The following is a 23579-nucleotide window of genomic DNA, read 5'->3' on the forward strand; positions in this document are numbered from 1 at the left end:
TCCGCAACATCTTTGAAGTGTTCAAGCTCTCCGGCTGCAAGGCGTGCTGGGTTTTAATGCAAAACGTGCTGCAAGATAAAAAAAAAAAACAAACAGGCTGTTTGACGAGAAAAAAAGCCTTGGATAGCAAAGTGCCAAGGAATGCCCCTCTCAAGGCACGGCAAAATGCACAGAAGGACAGTAAGATATTAGTTCTGCTGGCTTGTGTTACACCCTGGCTCCTATGTGATGTGGGCTCTTGTAATCTTATCAAAGTTCCGCAACTTTTTTTCAGCAAAGTCCACTGTTGAGAGCATTTTATAATAGAGCATTTTATAAGTGCCACAACTGCCACTTTTTATAAAGATGCACGACATTTGTAGCACGTAATTTTTTTTGATGGAGCTAATGAGATGAAATTGAATTTTAGTCCTCGAAGCCCAAAATGTTTTGCAGTGACTGTCAGGCTCTGGGGCGTGGGGACACTAGTATCACGTCCGTCCATCTGCTGAGTTACAGAAAGCCGCTCTTCGCTGATCAGAGATTACAGCCCGGACAGGACGCTCACACAAGCACAGTCGCAATTTAGGAACGGCCATTAACCCGGACAGCACTCCTTCGACATGCCGAGTCCGTACGGAAGGAACCCAAGTTCAGAATCGGCTCTGAACACTGCGAGGCAGTAACTGCAACGCCGCTGTCCCGCCCTTTCCTCCAGGCGATGACTGCCAATATAAAAAGTGTCTCATGTGACTCAGCGAGAAACAATTAAGGACAGCTGATACAGGAAGTCTCATACATGGTTTACGTTATGACAGTTGAATGGCCTAATTAAATAAATTCATGTAGCTCGGAGGCAGAAACTGTCTTTTATTTTGTTCCAGTTTGTATTGTTTTGAAACGCAAGCAATGGAAAGAGCTAGTGTGTGTGACAAAGAAGATGCTGCAGATGCACAGATTGTAACCATCAAAGTCTCTCCTTTTTCGACATGAATCATCAACTAAAATGATGCCCCCTTCCTAAAAATGGAAATTATCAGACAAACTGTTCTGTCAGTTTGCATACTGTAGCTCTGCTGAGTGCCTGACAGTCTGGTTCAATGATCTAAAGCTGTTCCACGCTTTGCCCTGAAGGCCTGTGTTGAGTGGTTTGGAAGGGAGGTACCAAAAGTATACTCTTCCTGCAACAAGAGGAGGCTGTTTTTGAAAGAAAGAGGTAAAAGCGAGGGGCACAGTAAACGTTATCTGCGGCCAGACTCCTGGCTCCTTCCGTTAGCAAAAAAAAACACCCCTCCATATCTCCTGAACGTAATTGTCATTAATAAAACTGCAAAACCTGACCCACAGCAGTCCTAGAGGTAATATACCACAAAAAACCTCCAGCAATCCAGCCATATTAATTAACCGATTCAGAATTTTATTAACCTCAGCGTTTGTGAGGTTGTAAAGCCGGTGAGGTCATGGCCCCGGACAGAGAGGGGGCTGCGAGGGGGCGAGGGGCAGAGGAAGAGCTCAGTCTTTCCACGCCGGGGAGCAGCTCCCGGGAAATGGAGTCTGAGGACACGCGTGACAGCTGGCTCCCCCTTGAGCACAGACCGTGACCACGGGCACGGCTGCCCGCAGTATCCAGCCCGAAATTAACATTGTAATTAAGGCTTCTCTCATGCGTCCGAGGCTTCCTCCCCTTAACAGCACCGAACAGCAATGCGGAAAAATACGGAAGGGTTGTGTGTTGAACTTGTTTAAATGCAGTTTGCCGTGGAAAGCAGGCTGATTTGGGGGGGGCAATAAAAGAACAGTAAACATGAGAATGTGTGATCCTAGCTGCAGAATAATTTTGGTTTCGGTGGTCTTTCTGATGTATGAGTTCGGAAAACCGTCTTTGAGAACACAGACGGAGAGATTAGAGTGGTCGTCGCCGTCAGAGGTGAAATGAGAAACTATGGGCTTGGAGAGATCTTTAATCTTCACAGCCCTGACGTGTTCTCTGAAGCGGTCTCCGAGTCTCCTTCCTGTTTCCCCAATGTAGATGGCTGGACATTTGCTGCAAGAGAAACAGTAAATAGGTTGCTGGAGGTACAAGATGCTGTCTGGGTGATCCTGAGGGGCCTTCAATGAGTGGTGGATGTGTACTTGCAGGTGATACAGCGAGCTCTGTTGCAAGGTGCCTGGTGTGGATGGTTGTTGAGGGCGGTCAAGGGAGCTGTGAACAAGGAGGTTACGTAGATTAGGTGGTCGGCGAAATGAGATGATGGGGCAGTCAGAAAAGAGGGCCCTAATGGAGGGATCATCCTGTAGGATGGAAAAGTTGTGGTTAATGGTCCTGGGGATAGGAAGTGTGTTAGGGTGGTAAGGAAGCACCAAAGGAATGCGGTTGTTATGGCGGGAGTTCCTGATTGGGTTGATGGTCCGGGAGGTGTTTTTGGCTCGGGCAAGGGCCCTGTCAAGCACACTGCTGGGGTATCCTCTGTTGATGAAAAAGGAGTACATTTCGAGGGCTTGGTTCTTGAAGTCGATGTCGTCGCTGCATAATTGTCGTAGCCTAAGGAACTGTGAAAAAAGAAGAGAGTTTTTAGTGTGGTTGGGGTGAAATGAGCTGTACAGGAAGTAGCTGTGTGAATCCGTGGGTTTGTAATAAACTGAAGTGGACAGTCGGGGGTAGTTGATGGAGAAGTTGATGTCTAGAAACGGAAGAGTAGTGGAAGATATGTTAACCGTATATTTGAGGGACGGTGGAAGTTGGTGAAATAGTGCAGGAAGAACTCAAGCTGATCGTTGGAGCATGTGGCGGCACCGACGCAGTCATCAATATATCGTTTGTAGAGGTCAGGGACATAGCCAGTGTAGGAAGCGAAGAAGCGTTCTTCTACCCAGCCGACAAAAATATTGGCAGAGCTGGGTCCCATTCTGGTGCCCATGGCAACTCCACTGACCTGTTGGTAAAAAAGATTGTGGAAAGAGAATGCGTTCAGTGTGAGGACCAATTCTGCAAGGCGTACCAGGGTGTGGGTGGGTGGATCAAGCACTGTGCATTTGTCCAGCGTGTGCCTGAGGGCTGTAAGGCCATCATTATGGGAATGACGGTGTACAGAGATGTGATGTCCATGGTAAAAATGTAGCATACAGTACCCTGAAATTGGAAATCATTAAAAAGTTTGAGCGTGTGGTTGGTGTCTTTGATGTATGAGGGAAGATCTTCAACCAGATCAACCAAGATCTCTCCAAGCCCATTGTTTCTCATTTCACCTCTGACGGCCACAACCACTCTAATCTCTCCATCTGTGTTCTCAAAGACGGTTTTCCGAACTCATACATCAGAAAGACCACCGAAACCAAAATTATTCTGCAGCTAGGATCACACATTCTCCCTTCTCTTAACGACAGACTACTGTTCTTTTAAATTTTCTCCATTCATTGGACGTTTCATTTCACACCTCTCTGCACCCATTCTGACTTCACACCTCTTGATTGGCCTCTCTTTCTGTCCCCTGCTCCCGCCTCTCACTCCTCCTCCCTCCCAACCTTTGTTCTCCCGCTACTTTACCTTTGCCTACTGCCCTGTCTCTCTCACACCTGAAGAAGGCTCCACGGCCGAAACGTTGTGTTCTCTTACTTCTTTTTTTCAGCATGGAATAAACCTATTACTTGTTCCTTTGCAGCCTAAGCATGCTGATGCAGCTACCCACCGTAAAAATGATTTGGTCATTTCAATTCCAAGGCGCAAACGCAGAGCTGCTTTGTACCAGACGTGTCTGGCCTGCTTGATTTCCTGTAAGCACCTGGATCATGAAGCAGGAACGAATAAAATGATAATATATTAATAATATATTAAAGCAGCAGGTTTTTAAGAAAAATGTGTTTGAAAATGTCACATTCTACTTCCTAAGAGCCCATTTCCTGTAAAACTTACCGACAACTTTTTCCAAGCTTCCCTCGGCGCCCCCTGGTGGTTGGTAAAAGTATTGGACCAGTTTACTCTAGACTGAGGAGACGGCGGTGAGCACAATCTACAGGCTGAATCCCACCGAAAAGCCTTGCAGGAAGAAAAACAAGCTTTTTAAATAATATTAAATCATCATAATCACCTTTCATTTATAAAGCACGTTTCCAAATCTGAGGTACATAGAGATAAAGAAAGAATAAGACAATAAATAAATAAAAGGTAACGGAGAAAATAAACAAGAAAGCAGAGGATAAACTGTAGGGCAATCAGACAAACTTGAGTTTTGAGCTTAGAGGTGAAAAGTCACAGAATTTCTCCCGAAGGGTCAGAGGAAGGGCATTCTGTAAGGGGCGGTGACAGAGCAGACACGGTCACCCAAGCTCTCAGATTTAGTCCCAGAGAAGAGCCAACCGGTGGGAGAGTAAACATGGAGGAGTTCAGAGATGTGTGATGGAGCCAGATGATTAAGAGCCTTGAAAGTCAGTAGCAAGATCCTGCACTGAATATGTGAATTTATAGGCAACCAATGTAGAGACTGAAGCGTAGGAGTGATATGCTGCCAGGACCTGGTGTGCGTCAGTCGTCTAGCTGCAGAGATTTGAACATATGGCAACTTACTTAGGGAGCCCATAGAGCAAAGAGCTGCAGAAATGAAGCCTTGGTGTTATTAATGCACGAATCGCACACTGAGCATTGAATAATGACAGAAGTTGGTATTGAAATTGAGAAGTTGTGTTCATCTAATTTTTTTCATGTAGGGCTCCAAAGACAGGAGGGGATCAGTGTGACTCCCAGATTCCTGACTATGGCTGATGTGTGAATGGGGAAGTCCACAACTGTGAATCTCACCAACTTTCCAGCTGACATTTGACATTCAGGTAATGCGAGGTCAACCAGAGCTTAATATCACACAGAAGAGACATAGGTGATGGAGGTGGGACATCAGAGGGAAAAGAGGTTTTAACATAAATCTGAGCATTGTTTACATAGCGATGAAACTGAAGACGATGTTTGGAAGTCACCTGACTGAGGGGAAGTACATACATTTATCCAAATGTCACCCCATCGCCTGCTGACTGAAATAAAACGTTTTTCTTGGAACCAAGGTTGAGAAAACAAATACAGCTTAACATACAGCTACAAAAGTTAAGCCTAACCTCCCCAGTTAAGAACCCATCTACCAAGATTACAGTCAGCACACACCCTCAAAATAAATCCAGAGATCACTGGTTGACTAAGCACATCATGTAATTTTCTAAATCTTGAAGTAATCCTCCAGACATCTGTTGATTTACCCAGAAGGATAAGCTACATTCTACTCCAAAATTGTGAAAGCAATGTTTTTCACCACACCCCCAGAACAGACCCAGAGCGTATCTCAGCAAGCAACAGGCGCAGGGCAGGGTGCACCATGGACAGGGTGCCTGGCCATAGCAGGGCAGACACACAGACACAAACACAGATGCGCACTAACTCACACCAGAGCCTATATTGTATTCCCAGAAGCCAATTAACCTGCCAGTACAGCATGTCTCTGGACTGTGGGAGGAATCTGGAGCATCTAGAGGAAACCCATGCAAACACAGGGAGAACACACTTTGTCAAGGAAAAAAAACACCTTTTATAAAACTCTAGGATTCTGAGGACGTAAAAATCCAAATGGACTTTATCTTCAGTTGCAAGAGGCTTTATTGCAGAGTTTTGTTTTAAAAACCAAAGACTGAAAAGAATGATCCTCCTTTCATACTACTGCACTGCAGAGGACTCTCCTGACACTGCTTCCTAAAACACAACTACTGCTAACACCAGCCAGCCCTATTCGTACAGTAACAGACCTCTAGTTATCCCCATGTGAGAACTGTGGACTTGCATTCCTTATTAACCAATTACTTAACGCCCACTGACCCCATTAACAAGTGTTAGACTGGAGACCTCTAGTGGCCAGACTTTGTTACTGCAGTCCTTCTGAAGGTCTACTTGTCGCAGCTACGTTCCAAAATCTCATCCGCCTTCTGTCCGCTGGAAGTGATAAAACAGAGTAACGCAGGAGCCTAAAACATCCTGCTTAAAAGACTCTTACATGCATGAGTTATGCTGGCGTAATCCATCATCTAAACTTTGAGCGGTTTGTAAAAATAAGTTAAACACGTCTGCACTTCTCCCAGGATTTAAAATAGTGTTATTCACATTCAATAATAACATACGTGTCAAGTGAGTGTGGCAAGTTTAGGCGTTAGTGTAGCACACCTTGTTTAGAGACTCTGGGAACAGCGAGGAGTAGTAACAGGAGCAGTGAAATCGATCTTCAGGAGACATAAAACACTGAAGTAACAACGCCCACGGGGACAGCAGCACTTGCACTGAAAATGGAGCGAAAGGATTAAGTTAAATATTTAACTTCCAAAAAGGCGGATTCAAGCTTGAAGGTACATAATGAAAAACTAAACATCTTTTTTTAAAGGTCCGTTTTAAAGTTCGTCTTACAGATTGAATCAACTGAAATTTCCAGATAATATTTAGCAAAACCTCAGATTTTCGAATGATTTTGAAATTTAACAAAGTCAAACTTTGTTACTCCTTTATCCGATTTAGAATTTTTTCAGATGAACGACTCATTTCGAATCGCCACGGACTGTGTCGCTTTTATTTTTATCTTTTGACAATCGGACCGAATTTGCTTCAATATATTGAGCTTTAAAAATGTTTCTTTTCTCATAGGTACGGTTCATTTTTGAAAGATTAAAACGTATTGATAGAGGAATGAGTGGAGCTGCACATAAACGTGTTGTCCCCGTTCTGACAAACGGGTTTACTTTCAACCGTTTTGAGTTTCCAGGTCTACAGCTCGTCAAACGGCAGATGAGATCTTGCAAAATTTGTAGGCCTGACCGACAAAGCAGATTCATTTCTCCATTTCAATAAAAAAGACGGTAAACGACTGGAAAAGTTTTGCTTATGGGCACGTTTAATTTGAGCAGTGCCCCCTTCCGTCTCCATTCAGACAAGGGGACCTTCAATAGCGACCAGCGCTGTGGACTGCAGAAATCAGATGAAAACTCCCTTCCTTTTCTCAAACAACTGTATTCTCCCCAGCTCTTTGACATGAAGGGATAACGTCAACAGGTGACATCTAAACTTTCGAGGCGAGTAAAGAGGGCGGTGTCGGAGCCTGGAGGGAATGCAAAACACCCGTTTGCGACTCTTATCCGGTTAACATGGGCTACCAGATCAACTCCAGGAACACAGGTAAGCGAACTTCCCTTGAAATCCCTGTTTTTTTACCCATCCAACTGCTGTTCGGGTAGAGAAATATTTAAAACTGTGGCCTCCGGGTAGGCTAATACGCCTTTCCAACTCCGGTAAGTTCAGTCACGGTAAGCACTCAAAGGGTTACAGAGCTCTTAGAAAAAGGGTTTTGCGTTGTTCTGTTCCAACGAAGGAACCGATATGTTGGTCATCTCCTACAACCTATCTGCATATTAATGTCGCCGCGTATTGTCTCTAGCAAAAAACGTTTTGTTAGAAGCGCGAGTGTATTATTCTTCAAATGTAAAACCTTCTCTCCCCCACAAATGTTTTTTAAGGTCATATTTATACTTTTATCGCAGTCATTTTTGGAAGTAGGCTACGTGTCCCAGGTAAAGCGGACAACCATTTGCAGACAGCACTAGCAAACTAACCGGAACAAAAAGTCAGAACTCAAAGCCCCAGAAGCTGAATTCGTGCGTCCCTACAGACCCGGTCCAGTTTAATATCCCCTAGAAGGTGCCGACGGGGACTTTGCGCGTTTGTGCTTTTGGTAATTAAGATATTAACAAAAAAAACGGCCCCGTTGTATGTGCCTGTCTACTGTATAGCGGTTCGTCGGTGTATTTAACGCGTTTGCTGGGGCTTAGAGCAGTGTAAGAGTGTCACAGCCACCCAGTGAGTGAAAGTCTCAGGTTATCGTCACAGAGACGCACTACAAAGGGCTGTGGCACGGCCCGCAGGATTAGAACATGTGACTCAACAGCCATCGAGTGAGATTCACCTCCATCCGCTGCCGCCACAGAGCCCAGCCCATCATTCGGGGTTCCCCCCATCCCGGCCGCGAACGGTGCTGCCCCCCGCGCTCTGGCAAGCGGTTCCGCTCAAGCACTGACCACCAGGATCAACAGCCTCTCCTCTGCGGCAGTGCGCACGCTTGACAGCTTACTGCGCAAGGTCTCAGACCGCTGCACCCGACTCGGACCGCGTGTTTATTGTTCTGGGTGTTTACTGACTGTACATTCCAACACTGTTATTTACTGTTCTGTACTGTCTACATCGTGTGGTGCTGCCCGCTGTTCTCTGCACGTCCCGGAAGAACGGCGCGTTTATGTACTGTACATATGGCTAATGAGCTCCTCTACTGTCTACTACACGACACGGGAACCCTAAAAGCAGGCACACAAGGGCTGTGTGCACCTCTGTCCCTGCGTGTTGCATAAAGATCTGTACATCATTTAACAGGTGGGTATTGAGAGGATTTCCAGGGGATACTGAATTAGTATCCACTTGCGAGTGAAAACCGTGTAACTGGAATTATCATGATACGATCTTCTGTAGAATGGGTGGTGCTTTAACAATGTACTCGGTATGCTTCATATTAAAAAAAAAACCGGACAACAAGCTCAACCTATCGTTTGCTGTCTATCTTTACGGAAACTCCGCTAATGGCTGCAGTACACCGGCGGTCAGTTCAGCACGGACTGAACATTTCATTCCTTTGTCAATTCGTGAGTCGATGGAGGTGGTGGAAATGGAAAGAAAAGAGTGGAGGAGCATGTTTTTAAACCGGGTGTCTAGAGGGTCCGTAAGTTACATTTGAATCACAGAGCGAGAGGGGACCATGCTTTCAGAGGCGGTTCCTCTGGGCTGTAAGAAGACTGAAAAGCTCACGGGTGCGTTGGACACAGGGTTGTGGGGCTCCGACGAGCTGTTCAGCCCAGATCTTCCCGGCTGGTACTAAGCAGCTGAAGACGATCGATTAGCTGCAAAACCACGAGCTAGACAGACAGGATGTGACCTCCTATCATTTGCAAAAACCTTTCAACAGGTAAATGCTGATTAATGTGCAACCAGGCAAAACCCTCCACCTCTAGGGCCTACTGAAAGCGTTCACCACTCCGGGAATGCCGACACGCCTGCTGTCAGCAGTCAGGCTGCCCGGTTCCTTGAAAACCACAAATCCGCAACCTCTTCAGACAAGAGGAAATGGCAACTAACTAATTGCTTAGAGAGGTTCGTTATCTGCAATCTAATTAAAGAACATGCGATAACGTTTAAATGATCCAATGGCTGTCTATGAAATGAATTCCCAGCTGGCCTTCTTCACCACGTGTAAGCTGCTTACCAGAAATGCAGTTTACACGCACGAGGGATCACGTTCTTAATTTGAGGAAGAACTTCTTTAATTTAAAAGATGGATGCACGGCTTCCGTATTGCGATCACACTAAGCGATTTCACGAAGCAGCACAAATCTGACGGTGCAAGGACAGTTCCTTCACCAGCACGGACCTGCCCTTAGCTCATTAATCCAGTTGTTTCGTAAAACGGGTATAAGCGATAAGCGGACAAACAAAACGTTAATTACAGCTGGTGTCAACACACTCGGCTCTACTTCCTTTTAGAAGACCGCAATCGGGTTATCATCAGTCTGGCACAGTTGCGATACCAAGTAAATTAAGGGTGAAAATGAGTAGATCCAAATGAGATAAAGAATACTTACTTTATTTTTCGTTTGTGGAACGTTTAGCACTGAAAGGTCAATCGTAAAAAGATGACACCGATTACTGCGCAAACTTTCTTGGCAGTAACCTTCCTCGTCTGGGAACCAGGCAAAGACGTGCAGAATGAGAAACAAATCGGTCTCCTGCCCCTTTTCCTAAATCATCATTTTATCGAGCGAATTGCCTGTATACATTTATACATTCCAGAACTGTTCGAGAAATGTTTTCTCTCCAACAATGGTGAAATATGTTTACATAAGCAACTTAAGGGCTGAGTTGCTCTTTATCTGGAAAATAAGCCAACTCACTGTAGGAAATCAGTCGTTGTATGCCAGCCCTCCGGAAATGTAGGCTGAAGTCTAGCTGCGTAATCGGACAAAAACCGTTTACGTATTTCTTTGCTTTTCATAGACGTTTAAAAAGTTTTCTGTTTCCCCCCCCTCCCGCACCTCGATGTCGTGACCTCTGACCTGAGGCCGCTCCTCGCGGAAGCTGCTCCTGCTGTGGCTGCACGTGAAGGATCTCGCGGCCGTTCTCACAGCTCCCTCGCGCGCGCCCGCTTGGGGGGCCGGGGCGTCGCACAGAAACCGCCCGTCAAATCGCGGGTGCCTGCCTGCCTGCCGCCCCCGTACCTACAAAGTCCTATTTTGTTTGGCTAATTTCAGTGTTTGCGAAAATACAGCGCTCGCTAATAGCCGTTTTCAGAATTGCTGGTTTGACAATCTTGTGGAAGACCTGCAAGTACCCAATTGACGTCTCTTGAATTTAATCAAGACGAGTAGAACCTACTGTTCCGTGCGTGGTACACTTCATTCGACTAGTTTCCAAGTAGGTAATTAGCAATAAGACAGTGTAGTCTAGACAGGGTTGCCAGATTTAAGCTTGAAAATCACTAACCCGGACAGTGAAATTAAGTCCAGCTTCCCCTGTTTTTTATTGCTGATCCCACAGAGTGCAACAGCATGCTATTGCCTATTTGTTGCGAAAATAGTGTGCAGCATAACAAATTAAACCTTCTGGCGCACGTGGCCTTTCACTTTGTGATTCGCGAGATCAGCCGAATCGGCTTTGGAGCCGGTCCTGGCATGTGCATGAGCGCCCCCTGCCGGAACTGTGGGAGAAGCGCTACAGGGCCGGATCACGAGACCAGCGCAGCCTGCTCCCAGGTGCCGGAAACCGCAGCGAACAGGCAGGAGCCCGAGAAAATCTTGGCTTGGTCCTTCAGTTTAGATTTCCACGAGGTCAGCAGCTAAAATGTGCACGCAGTGTCTGTATTGCGCGGTGGCATGGAGAGAGGCGTGTTAGGGTAAAGACCAGCCCGATGTGTGCAACAGCATACAGCAGCATGCTTGGAATCCAACTCAATCCCCACAATCCAGCTCTCGTCTCTTTTGTGGTTTTATAATACAGTTTTACCGACCAATACTAACATACTACACATACAGTGATGTCAAAATAGTACATCGTCTTAAGACTCTGGTTTTACAGATTAAGATATCTGACCTTCACACTTATTCCTCACCAAGTTCTAACAGTAAATACCTCGTTACCAATAGCACTTAGAAATTTTACTTTGTCATTATTTATTAAAACAAATCTGCCAACATTCAGAAGACTTGTGTATCTATATTGTCACTATATATACAATCCTAATACTAATGAGCCATCTAGTTTTCCCAAGATCACCAGTGTAAAAGTTTAGCACCACAATACTGTGTAAGAGGCTTCAGTTGTGCAATTCAGTTGGGCGATGGTTTAAAGCGTTTGCTATGTCATCTGCCAAAACAAACTCACAGCTCTGCATCCAGGCAAGAGAAACTGGTCTTCAATGGCAAGGGTGAGAAGGAGTGTATTGGACTGTATCGGGCACTAGTAAAGTTTAGAACCTTCCAAGAAGATGGTGTTAGAATGAATTCAGGTTGGGAAGTATTAAAATAGGATTGCCTTATTATAGCTGTAAAAAGTTGGTTGACTCCCTTTTGTTTTTCCTACCAGATTACACTGCGCAAACAGATAAAATGCCCACAGTGGATGAGGATCTAGAAAATGCACCACTCCACACAAGAGCCACGGCAAAGATCAAGAGTGGCAAGCAGCTCATTTTTACCTTGATTCTATTCCTCTTTGTCTTTCTTTTCCTCCTATTCCTCAACGCAAGAACCAGGAGCATTCTCACCTGGGATAAGCCACTGCCTAAAAACACAGGCGGTGAAGAGATCAACCATCACACCGCGTGTGAAAAGAGAAATAACCAAACCAGGCAAAGGGGCTGCTCTCCTCACAGCGGACCTGGAAAAATCTGTACTCCAGTGGAAGAAGCAGCCACCTTTCATCATGTGGGCGGCACAAAGACCTACGTGGTTAGTCCTTACTTTGAGCACAGGAAGGGACAAAGACAGGTCCGCATTATTTCCATTGTGCATCGGACAGCGAACGCGGTGCACTACTGCTTGTTCAGCTGCACGGACCACCTCGCGTCCACCCGAGCCACCACCAACCTCCACGGCAGCCACTTCGACTTCCCGTACGGTACAGCCGACCTGCTTTGCGCTGTCCCCGACGGCTGCGACCCGACGCACGTGGCAGTCTACACCGACCAAGGCCAGCCCCAGAACATGTCCTTCCTGCCCGTCCGGAACCGCCAGGCCCGAGACGCAGGCTTCCCTGCCGAGTTCGCCGTCTGCATTTCGACCATGTTTGGGAATTTCGACAACGTCCTGCAGTTCGTGCAGGCCATGGAGATGTACCGGATCCTGGGAGCTCAGAAGGTGGCCATCTACAAGAGTCAGTGCAGCCCGGCCATGGAAACGGTGCTGGATTACTACACCGGAGTGGGTTTTGTAGAGGTCATACCATGGCCCATAGACGCCTATATCAAAGTGTCTTCCAGCTGGACTCCTTCCCTTTCTCCAGGAGATCTGCACTATTACGGTCAAATCCCAGCCTTGAATGACTGCGTCTACAGGTACATGTACCAAACGCGGTACCTCCTCTTGAATGACATCGACGAGATCATTCTGCCCTTGAAGGCCAAGAACTGGAGGGACTTAGTGAGCGACCTGGAGGCCCAGTATGGCAACACGTCAAGCTTCTACTTCGAGAACAACGTTTTCCGCAACAACGTCTTCGAGAAGAGCGGTAAGTTTAAGATCCCGGAGTGGCAGGGAATCCCGGGAGTTAACTTCCTCCAGCACATCTACCGGGAACCGATTCCCAAACCACACTTTACCACGGGAAAGCTGATGGTCAACCCCCGAAAAGTGTTTCAGCTTTCGGTCCACCACGTTACAGAACAGACCGGCACCACAGTGGAGGTGTCTGACCAGCTGGGGAGACTGTACCACGTCAGGCGGCCGAAGCAGGACAACTTGAAAGAGGAGGACCTGATTCGGGACGAAGGCCTTTGGACTTATGCCTCTGAACTCACGGAGGCCGTTACCGACGTGTTCAAGAAAACAAACCTCTTAAAAAAAAAAAGCTAGAAGATCAAAGCTGAAGTCGCGGATGAAGATTTGTCCAAGTTGAAATTTTCGTGTTATTTAAATCATGTGATCAGTGAACATTTGCTTCTCCTTTACATAGTCTATAAACATTGGTATTTGTTTTAACAGACAAAACATGACGATATGAAACTCCTTTAAGGGAACAGCTCACTGGTGAAAGGGGCTGTCCTGTGTCTGATCAGCAGTTCACACTTACCTCTCAGTCAGCGGAGTTGGCATGCTCAGCTCAGGTGCCTTTGGTCTACTCAGGTCTTTTGGTCAGATCCCTTAGTTAGTGTTTCCTGTGTTAAAACTCTGCTTTGAATCCCAAGAAAGCTCCACTAGAGGTCTGATGTCACCCCCCACTGCTAGGGGCCGGTGACTCTGTCCATAAGCCTATTTCCACTCCTGCAGAAAACTGCATCCTTAGAGCAGAACCTACCAAACACGGCCTTCAGAATACAATCAAGAAACCCCAAATAAAGAGAAGTTCACACAATTAAGAGTCCTTCAATCTCGGGGGGGGGGGGTACGTTCGATGCAAATTATGTACATTTTTAAACTTTTTTTTGTAATTTAAGGCTGCCCACAGAAATGACTGAACATTACTCCTTGGTTTTCAACAGCAACAATTTATTGTGAGTTCCCCAGGGAAAACAAATCTTGAAACACTTTCTTTAAAAAACAAACAGACGACAAGGTAGTGCAACATTTCCAGTCTCCTGTAACCAGCTGTTCTCAGCATTCTGGAGAAAACAAATCCACCCAACTTCCATGGCTGAAGTTGCCTCTTTTTAAAGAAGGCTCCTCGGAACTCAAAGACCTTTTTCCTCCCCTCTGTTTTACAAAAAATAATTCTGACCTTTTATTACAATTGAAAATTGATAAAATTGTTTTAAGTCTGAAGACATTTTCAGAATGATGGGAAACATGGCATTAGACAAAATGTAACAAACAACAAACCAAATTATCTTTTTATAATATATAGTGGTAACATTGTGCTTTTACAGTACAATTTTTTTAAAAAAAAGCTTATTAGATGATTGATTCCTTTCATTCGCAACTGCCATCTTCAAAGCTCACAAGGACTTTACCCAGAAGTAAAATTATGACTTAAAAAAAACTAACTTTTGGCATTTTATATGCATAACACAAGATACAAGTTTGTCCCGGACTAATAACCTTTTACATCATGTCAGTACCTTCAATAGTTTTCGCAAACCATTTTGCAACCTGTAAGGGTTCATAAACCAGCGGAACTGTGTTTTGATTGGATTGTAACAGTCAGCTTGGGGTCAGGTAGACGATAGTGGCTCTCAGTCCTGGTTCCCAGGGTCCCATGTGTCTGCTGCTTTTTATTCTCTGGGCCCTTAATCACCAGTCCAAATTTCTGCCCCTCAACTGATCTGCTTTCAGGGTTAAGTTTTTTTTCAGCCCTCAATCCTTGGGTTTCAAACACTTCCTAGTTAAAGTGCACCATTTCATCTCCAGCAGAGAAATTTAAGCAGCCTTTCTTCAACTTGCCAATTAAAAGGTTGCTCCCTTATTCCTCACTAAAGGGCTCTTAACAGATGATCAGGGGGTCAATCGTTGAACAGATACAGGTGGGAATGACTCGTGTCACTGCTGTGCCGTCTCTCTACAACTCTGCATCAGACAGTGTTCTTCCCTTTACTGAAGTCCAGCTGTTTGTACTTCAGCTCAGACACCTGAAGAGGGGCAGCCCTGAAGCTCAAGCACAAGCTTTCAGCATTCGAGCCCTGAGCTTTGGAAGAGTCGAAAACGAATAAAAAAAATAAGACCTCAAACCGAACACCTTATTTTAGCCTATGATTAAGAACTGGGCTGAAGCCAATGAAACCAGCAGACACGGAGTACTCCAGGGTCAGAACTGAGAAAGACTGGCCTAAGGCATGTGTTTGCATGAAGGTACAGCAAGAACCACAAACACGAACAAGTAGCTTTCACATTTTCTAAAATGTTGGAAAACCAAAAGCAAAACTGTCCACAATGTTGTTGAAATGCAGCGATATGCAGTCAGTGAGCGTGTTGAATACATTGCATGTTTCGTTGATGCTGCATGAAGGACTGGCGTTTGACATTTCCAACATTGTGTGGCCAGAGATCAATAAGCCTACACCAAGACACTGTCACAATGACTCCTCTATAATCTCATGTTCTGGTCAAGGAGACTGAGGGCCAGGAGTACCGAAGGACTGCACTGCTTTTCAGAGCAATAAAACTGTTGCGTGTGAGCGAGACCTTTTGGGTGACATGCTGGATCAGTACAATGATATTTGCCAGGTATTGTGTTCCAGGCTTTATTGCAAAGAAAGATTTTGTTTGGGTTACAGGGTTTCTTGCAGAATATTACAAAAATGCGGGGAATCAACTGTGCATATGAGGTTTCTCCAACAACGATGTGCTACAGCCATCGGCACCAGTGACACAAATCGCACCCAGTTGTGAAGCACTTCTGACAACCCGTTTTAAACGGCTGCTGTCGCCAGATGTTTGAAAGGCACGGCTACTGTTGGTCTCCTTACTGCACTGCACTGGTCCTCAGCAGCTGTAGCAGCAGCAAATGAATCGCAGAAGGAAAAAAGCAAGTGAATTTCATATCCATACTACCCTCTTCCAAATAAGCAAAGTCCAGAACAGGTGACACGAGACTTGCTATCCACACCAACAGCGAGCTACTGGGAACCTTAAAGATGAGCCTTTGACCCAGTGTAGCCATGCCCCCCTCACAGCGACAAAACTACAACCCACCTTGCTTGTTCATTTTCCCAGGGACTCTCTGGTGCTTGTGTTGCTGAAGCAGGAGCAAACTCCTGTCCTGCCCAAAAAGCACCGCTGACCAACACAGCCTTAAAACAGAGCTGGGCCGTTTCTAGTTTCCAAAGGTAAATTGGAAGCAATACACTGTGCCATGACAGCCCCCAAGCCCATTCTGAGGGTGTGAGTGGAAACAGCAAAAGCAGGTGGTACATTACTCTAAGTGATCAAACAGAATAAGTATGAAGAGTAAGATTTGTGAGCCTCACCTGAAGTACAGCCATATTGTTAATCGGGTAAAGGAAGAGGAAATAGGGACATGGATGGCTGGTTACTTAGGTAGGTACAACTGCATTGCTAATGTATTCTTGCAATTCTTTAAGTGTCATGCAAGCATCACTTTTTAAGCTAAAACCACATCATACAATGATGTTGTACAGTTTTTCTGTAAATTGTACAGCACCTCTTTCAGTGCCCTGGGGTCTGGTCCTTGCTAGTACTTCTGGCCCTCAGCTGCCTGACCACAGATAAGTCCAAACCTTCCTCAGATCGTGTCTGATGGTTAAGCAGACCGTGAATAAAATGCTGTTTAAAGTGCTGGTCTTCCAGACACCTTGAAAGAAAACATACTATAGGACCAGGTCCAAGGTCCACTTTCACCCAAAAACAAAAGGACACTGTCCTGCCTTTCTCTGGGTCTCCCGAGACAGTGTGTGGGGACGGCGGAATATCAGCAATAACATTAATAAAATCAGCTTCCAGACATCTTCACTCATTAAAAAAAAAACATTGTTTCCATCATTAACTCGGATACAGTTGCAACATTTTTTCCTATTAACACAAGTACATTTCTGTGCAATCAGTTAAACTGGCAGGCATTCGGAAAAGTTATCAACAATATAAAGATGGGAGCTACACCCCACTGCCAAGATGACCTTGGTGTAGGTTTTTAGAATATTTCTTTATTAACTCTTATGTTAAAAGTTGTTTTGGCAGCATACAAATCTAAAACAATGCACGTATATTCTTTCCTTAAGGAACAGAACACTATGACAAGAACTATAAACAGGAAATGCACAGTGGGGGAAAAAAAAACACGGGTTTAAGAGAATCTTTCACAGGAAAATTCTAAAACCCAGCCATTCAGAAGTTCTCTGGGAGGACAAAAAGATATCGGGTGTAATTCAGGTGTTTTATATCAAAAGCATTTTAAAGCAGAGGTCTGCAACCCCGGTTCTGTTGTGCTTCAATCATACAGGGCTTGTAGGTCACCATTAAATCAGTCTCTAAAGATACAAAACATTGCAATTGCGACCAATTTAACAAGGGTATTGTTAAATTTGTGCATTTACAGCTTATTTGGAACCGAAATCCCAAAAGCATTCTCCAACCCTCGAAGAGCAGAGTTTCCTTAATTGAACAGACGACTTGCTTGATTCATGAGTAGCTTACAGGTGTCACCCATCTTTAGAAACAGGTGACCTTTCAGAGAGGCTGGACTGAGGCTCTTCAAGACCAATGTTGGAGACTCCCGCTTCAATGCACAGTCCTGGAAAAGTGACCCACTTCCCACCCTATATAGACAGACGTGTTAATACCACTCCCAGAAAACCCACACCTACAACCCATTGACAGCTCAGTTCATCCCGGGCCTATAGCCCAATAACTTTGGACTGGGGTAGCTGAAGACTTTATTCTTGTATATTTAATATAATTTTATACTGAAATTCAGTCTCTGATAATTTAACCAGGACACAGAACCCTGTTTTGTGTCATGGGGTCTTTAACGTCCACAGAGTAGACGGGGCCTAGTTTATCGTCATAGTCTGGTAGACTGCACCTCGCTGTCCTTTCAGGAGTGGACAGAGCTCATCTTCAGAGGCAGGTCAGTAACCATTCTACCAAACACTCAAGCTGGACGTGAGGCTGTGTTAGAAGTACCAGAGAGACCTCCAAGCCAAGTACTGACCAACCTTGAGGGTCAATACGGGGATAATTATTTCTGTCTCTTATTAGGATATATCCTATCCACATAAAACAATACGCAGCCCTAATACTTATTTGGTTCCCATTCTCTTATACTTGAATAACCAAAAAAGCATTTAATATTTTTACACGGAAATCTGGATGTCAACATGTCCAGATACATCTCTGAATCAATCTTTGCTGAAAAATGAAAAGCTTACTTTATTGACTATGAACTCCAGAAGAGCAGGAATGATCAGGCAGGCTGCCAAATAAGAAACCCCAAATGCAGTGTCACAATCTTAACAGGAAGTTCATCTCCTCAACTACTGGATCATTTTATTCCGAGCATGGCCTAGAGTAAAAAAAATAAAAAATCAAGAGGGGCTACAGAGTGAGACTGCAAGGAATTGCACCTGGTTTTCCAACCTGTCAACTAGCAGGGAGATCAGAAGAATCTAACAACTGAAAAATGTTAAAGTATTACTAGAGGTTTAGGCTCTTCAATCCTAGCACCTGGCTGAATTGGGTAGAAGAACATGCATTAAGGAAAATCAAGATCAGTCCCTAACAAAGGCATCCATCCCACCACAGGTTAAATGGCGGGCAGCAGGAGAGCTTCTCCAGTCAGCCGCACGCTCTGGGGATAAAGACAACCCCCGCGACACACCGGCAGTTTTCTCAGCTCCACGCTGCAGCACAATGGCACAAGCGGCGTGCGACTCCCTTCTCTTTTGGCACATAAGAACAGTTTTTCAACAGGTGGTACCGCTGTCGCGACCACCTAGCACTGCAGTAAGAGAAAGACGCTTCAACGGTGCCAAAAGGCAATGCAACAGCCAACGGCACACGACTGGATCCCACATCCCGGTTCAGAAAAAGTCCGGTTCTCCCATTGCCTCCTCAGCGTCAGTCAAACGCTTCCGTCGCAGTTTTCCGCACGCGACGCACGTCGCGATTGGAGACGCGCCGATTTTTAAGCAATGCCTAGAGATCTCACGAGGTCCGTCGTGCTTCTTCCTATCCTTTACAGTCAGCTCCTCCCATGCAGTGAAGTTAAAACGTTTGGAGCAAATCGCCGCCTTTATAAAAGAATACTAAAAACACTCTAGCAATGGATGGTCTTTTTTATCTGAGAAACAGTACAGTAACGCAAATACATACAAACGCAAATATATGCCAATCACACACATATATATATACACATATGTATATATATATAAACATACACACTGTGGACAAATTTAATTCAGTTTTATAGCAGTAATCAGTTTCACAATGATATACTGTACATGGGCACCTGGATTAATCAAACTCTTCAGTTCTTTACTGAAAAGAGACTACGGTAGTACCACATACAGCACTGAGCTTTTGTTGTAACGAGATTTTTGGTGTATTATTCCACTATTTCAGATCAGCGTACCTCCAGTCAATGACAGAGCAGCACTGTACCCATTCAGTCAAGCGGGTTCTCTTGCTTAGTACTGGGTTCAGTGTGCAGGGGGCTTAGGGTCAGAACTGCAGAAATGCATCTCGGTTTGACTGCTATGACACCTGACGTTAAGCCTAGGGCTGGCACCAAGAAGCTTAAACGAATGCCTCCGGAAACCCGTTATCTGAGCCAGCCACTGCAACAAGACCTCCTTTCCCAGAGAGGCCTTCGAATTCCAACTTGGAAACGAAAGCCGTCCTCTGAACACAGCCCGTAGCACCTGGACAAAGCCAACGGCAGCTCCTCTCCAGACAAGACTTGCCAAGGTGAGAGAGAAAATAAAAGAGAGACATTTGTACAAAAGGAGGAGGGTGATTGTTTTTTTTAAGAATTAGAAAGATGGCTTCTTAAAATCACCAAACGGAACCCCTCTCCCCCTACCCCCAACCTCCAGGTTACGCCGGTGTGGGGTCTGCCTTTTACAGACTCCTACAGAAGCTAGTGTCAAAAAGAGTCTTATAAAGTTTGTTTTTTGTTTACTTACATATATACACACACACACATCTGTACACACCGCCGTTTTGAAAACCCTTTCCGTCTTCTTTTCCGACACGAGCAAGGGGAAGCCCGGAGTTCGGGCGGAGGCGGAGGTGCTGGTCTCGCGCGTCGCAGAGTTCCTGTCCGCCGCCGCTCCAGGCTCGTGTTTGGTCAAAAACAACAACGACAAAAAAAGGCCAACAAACGAACAAATCGAAGAGACCAACAAAAACGTGCTTCTGCGCCCAGAGAGCTGGCTCTGAACCGAGGAGGGAAGGGGGGGGGGAGGGGCGTGATGGAGGAGCTGGGGACGAGGAGAGGGGGGCGGCTCCGCGAGCAGGACCGTTCCGCAGTTTCCCCCCGCTAATCTTCGATGACGATGGGCTCCTCGTTAACGGGGTGCCGCAGCTGCAGTGGAGTTTCCAGGTCCGACTGGACGTGCTTGATGCAGATCTGCTTGTAAGGCTGCCGGGCGGCTCTCTTGATGTCAAATGAGGCGAGGAGTTTGCGGACTTTCCTGCACCCCAAAAAAAAAAAGGAAGACGGAGATAACCTGGCGGGGAGCACCAAAGGGCCTGTCCTGTAATCTCAACAGCTGCACCTGCCGTATTGTTAAAAAAGAAAAATGCACTGCAGTTTGAAATCGTTACCAAAAATGTTACTGGGTGCCCAAAGAACACCGACAGTTCTTCAGTAAAAGCAATTTAAAAAATAATGCTGGGTTATAGAAAACTAGCAGTTTCTGCCAGTGGAAAGAGCTGATCGGCAAGGACTTGAAAATATGAAAGCAAAGACTCGGAAATGACACAGCCCTGCATGTAAAATATTTGCTGCAGTTTTTGTCAAGCAAAACACGACCAGTATGCAATCCAATAGCGTGTTGTATTCAGACATCAAAGAGAAAAATATTGTGATGTATAATATCACATATATTGTGATATTCGTAGGCTTTAGCTGCACAGGCGTATTCTCTCTCTGGGTACAAAAGTTACTGCAAAAGTGTAAATATATTAAGGATATAAAAATAGGCACGGAGGGGGGAAAAAACAAGTTTCCATTGCACAGCTGTCCTGAACTGATAAATAGCACGCAGACAGAAAAAGGTACCCGTCTATTTAAACACTACTACTTTTAATGCAACCACAAAAATGTCAACCTCCTATTCAGTGTCCCTGTTATTGACAAAGGCAACAAAAAAGACAACACATAAGGACAGCGGTGCAATGAAAACTTCGGAAAGAGTGGCACCGTGTCAGTCAAATTCGGCACAGCTGAGAATGACATTCATCTTGTAAACATCAGCATGATCTCGTACCCATGTCTGTTCAGCATCTAAACTGTTTTGAAAATATAAACACCATAATTACAAACACGTAAGGAAACCAAAACTGTGCAACCACTTTCTTACATTTAGCAATAACATCATGCATGTTTCTACCAGATGACATCATACTATGACGGAAACCTATCAGCGATGCGCTGCAGAGGGCCCTTTGAGATGGGTTATTCTTTAAAGTGAGGAAAGCTACTTTCGGTACCTGACCAAAGCATGCGTCTTAAAGGCCGGCTGTGCATTAGCACAGATAGTTTTTGAAACAGTGAAAAAGAAAACAGGATTTCAAGCACAACTGTGGATAATGGTTGCCAATTTGCTAAACACAGTAATGTGTTCTTCCTGAGAAATTTTAATTGCAACAATTTTAAGGTTTGGAATTGGCGAGAACCATTCAATTAATATGAACAAAATAATAAGACAATATTAGAAAAAAAGAGAGAACTGAGAATAAGAGAATACTGACATACAATCATATCCTCCCCATTAATCAAACTCTCTCCATCAACCCAATATAAACTAATATACATCAATCTAATATACAACTCATTTAATCGATAATGTTAGATACTCTGTACATATGCAAAAATGGATTTCACAACTGACATCCTATCCTGTTAAAAGAAGCCTGAATATTTTTTGTAAAGGAGGAAAAAAATCAATTTTCAATTAGATGAAAATCAAAATATTTTTCCCCTCTTTGCGATACTCTGCACTGTTCCAGACATTTCCAATGAAATGTCATGCCCTATTGTAAAATGTTGCTGTAATAGCTCGTGTTACAGCTATACAAGAAAATTAAACAACAAGAGACTGTTCACCAAATGTAATCAATCTCAAACTGCAGTTTTTAATTTCATGCTGTACCCTGCAGAACTTTAAGCTAATGTTTCAGCCTAATCGTTCAGGAAAACCCATTTCAAACCCTTCCTCTAAGGAAGTCACACACTGGCCCAGAACGAGCAATAAATATGACCTGCTTCTCAGTATGCATCACACAATAGAATAGATCCATCACGATCCATCTTAGTCAAATCAGCCTATTCAATTGAACCGTAGCATGAAAACAAATTGATCGTAGCAGGCTCCTCTTTGCACGAAGTGTGGCAGGTGTGTGGGACTCATTTAAGATTCAGCCCACGTGACGAGACGTTACCTGGTGTCATTGGTGGCCATGAAGAAGACATCATCAGGAGCGTCGATCCAGTTCATCCTGCGCCCCTTGACCGGTGGCAGGGAGCCCTGCTTCAGCATGCGCTGGCTCCTCTCCAGGGACTTGCCGTTCAGCAGGTAGCTCTTGTTTAACGTAGCCTGGCGAGAAGGGCGGGGGACAGACCGCTTTTAGCTTCAACTCCGGGAACGCAAAAGGTACAAACTGATGGTCAACTGACAAAATTCTCATCATCCTGGTCCTGGAGAAAAGTCTGCAGCTCTATCACCCTGTAATGCACAGCTGGCAGCCCCGTGGAGCTCAGCAGGTGTGAGCCTGGCCAGTACTTGGAGGGGAGACTCGTGGGAAAGCTGAGGCTGCTGCTGGAAGAGGTGTTAGTGGGGCCAGTAGGGGGCGCTCACCCTGTGGTCTGTGTGGGTCCTAATGCCCCAGTATAGTGATGGGGACACTATACTGTAAGAATTATTAGGAGACCTTTACCAGTCATGAACTGGCTTCATCACTCTGTTCTCCTCCCCACTGATAGCTGGTGTGTGGGGAGCATACTGGAGTATGCAGAAAAAGAACTCTGTACGTGTAAGGAATTGATTTATTCATTCTGGTTTCTTTATTCTAGCCATAATCTTCATCAGAGGCTAAACGATTCCCGTTTTCTTTTTGGGGCTTATTTGCTTTCAGCATTTACCAAGGCCACATTGGGATTTGGAATTGGTATTGATACTGTGCCCATTTCAGAACTGCACTCATTCATGTGTGCTGCCTGAAGAGCCACCAACTGGGACCTCTGCAGGAGACAACATTCACTGTTGGGTGTGTCTGATACAGTGTCACTCCCTCTTGAGTGTTTATTATTAATTCATCACCCATGGGGAGCTGTTTCATCAGAAATAACAGCAAGCAAACTGGGCTAGACAACATTCCCTGTGCTAAGGTTGCTGAAAACAGAACCCTTGAAGTTAGGCATTTCTGACATTCAGGACTGAAGAGACGAGCTAAGAGTCGAAACAAGGATGCAGCTCCTTGAAATCCTCAGCTAGCGCTGGAGATTTAGAGCTCAGCTGGAACGAAAACCAACAGACAGTGCTGCTTCAGGACCAGGACTGCATACCACTGCATTAGACACCTTTTACAGCAGCAGTGACTCTTAGAGAACAGGTAGACTGCTAGCGTGCAAGTCTTCATCCCCACACAAAACCCCAAGTGCTTTA

General features: G+C 45.1%; 2 protein-coding genes and 1 long non-coding RNA gene across 11 annotated transcripts in view; 1 reads left to right on the forward strand and 2 right to left on the reverse strand.

The window, feature by feature from the left end:
• Positions 1-1375: 1375 nt before the first annotated feature.
• On the reverse strand, positions 1376-10345 carry LOC148672174 (uncharacterized). Of its 5 annotated transcripts, none has more exons than XR_015935691.1 (3): positions 9982-10345; positions 9694-9770; positions 1376-6282 (listed from the first exon to the last, which is right to left on the reverse strand). It is a non-coding gene; the product is annotated as an uncharacterized LOC148672174 (long non-coding RNA). The 5 variants fall into 5 exon arrangements; XR_015935689.1 differs by having other exon boundaries at positions 1376-5941; positions 6170-6282; positions 9694-10345; XR_015935692.1 differs by having other exon boundaries at positions 1376-5483; positions 5828-6282; positions 9694-10345.
• On the forward strand, positions 4683-13654 carry LOC148672175 (uncharacterized). Of its 2 annotated transcripts, none has more exons than XM_088627632.1 (3): positions 4683-4800; positions 7016-7168; positions 11669-13654. In XM_088627632.1, exons 2-3 carry the CDS (start codon positions 7138-7140, stop codon positions 13153-13155), a joined length of 1518 nt encoding a protein of 505 aa, XP_088483758.1. In that variant the 5' UTR covers positions 4683-4800; positions 7016-7137; the 3' UTR covers positions 13156-13654. The 2 variants fall into 2 exon arrangements, with proteins under 2 accessions (XP_088483758.1, XP_088483759.1); XM_088627633.1 differs by lacking the exon at positions 4683-4800 and adding an exon at positions 6209-6348.
• A 117-nt stretch (positions 13655-13771) lies between these two features.
• LOC148672176 (metastasis-associated protein MTA1-like) overlaps positions 13772-23579 on the reverse strand; it is a 45538-nt gene continuing 35730 nt past the window's right edge. For all 4 annotated transcript variants that reach the window (XM_088627630.1, XM_088627629.1, XM_088627628.1 and 1 more), the window contains 2 exons: positions 22357-22511; positions 13772-20384 (listed from right to left, as the gene is read on the reverse strand). In XM_088627630.1, the coding sequence (XP_088483756.1) occupies positions 20231-20384; positions 22357-22511 (309 nt within the window). In that variant the 3' untranslated portion in view covers positions 13772-20230. The remainder of the gene's footprint in view (positions 20385-22356; positions 22512-23579) is intronic.

The sequence above is a fragment of the Lepisosteus platostomus genome, chromosome 4, assembly GCF_059453375.1.
Source record: "Lepisosteus platostomus isolate fLepPlt1 chromosome 4, fLepPlt1.hap1, whole genome shotgun sequence".
Lineage (NCBI taxonomy): Eukaryota > Metazoa > Chordata > Actinopteri > Semionotiformes > Lepisosteidae > Lepisosteus > Lepisosteus platostomus.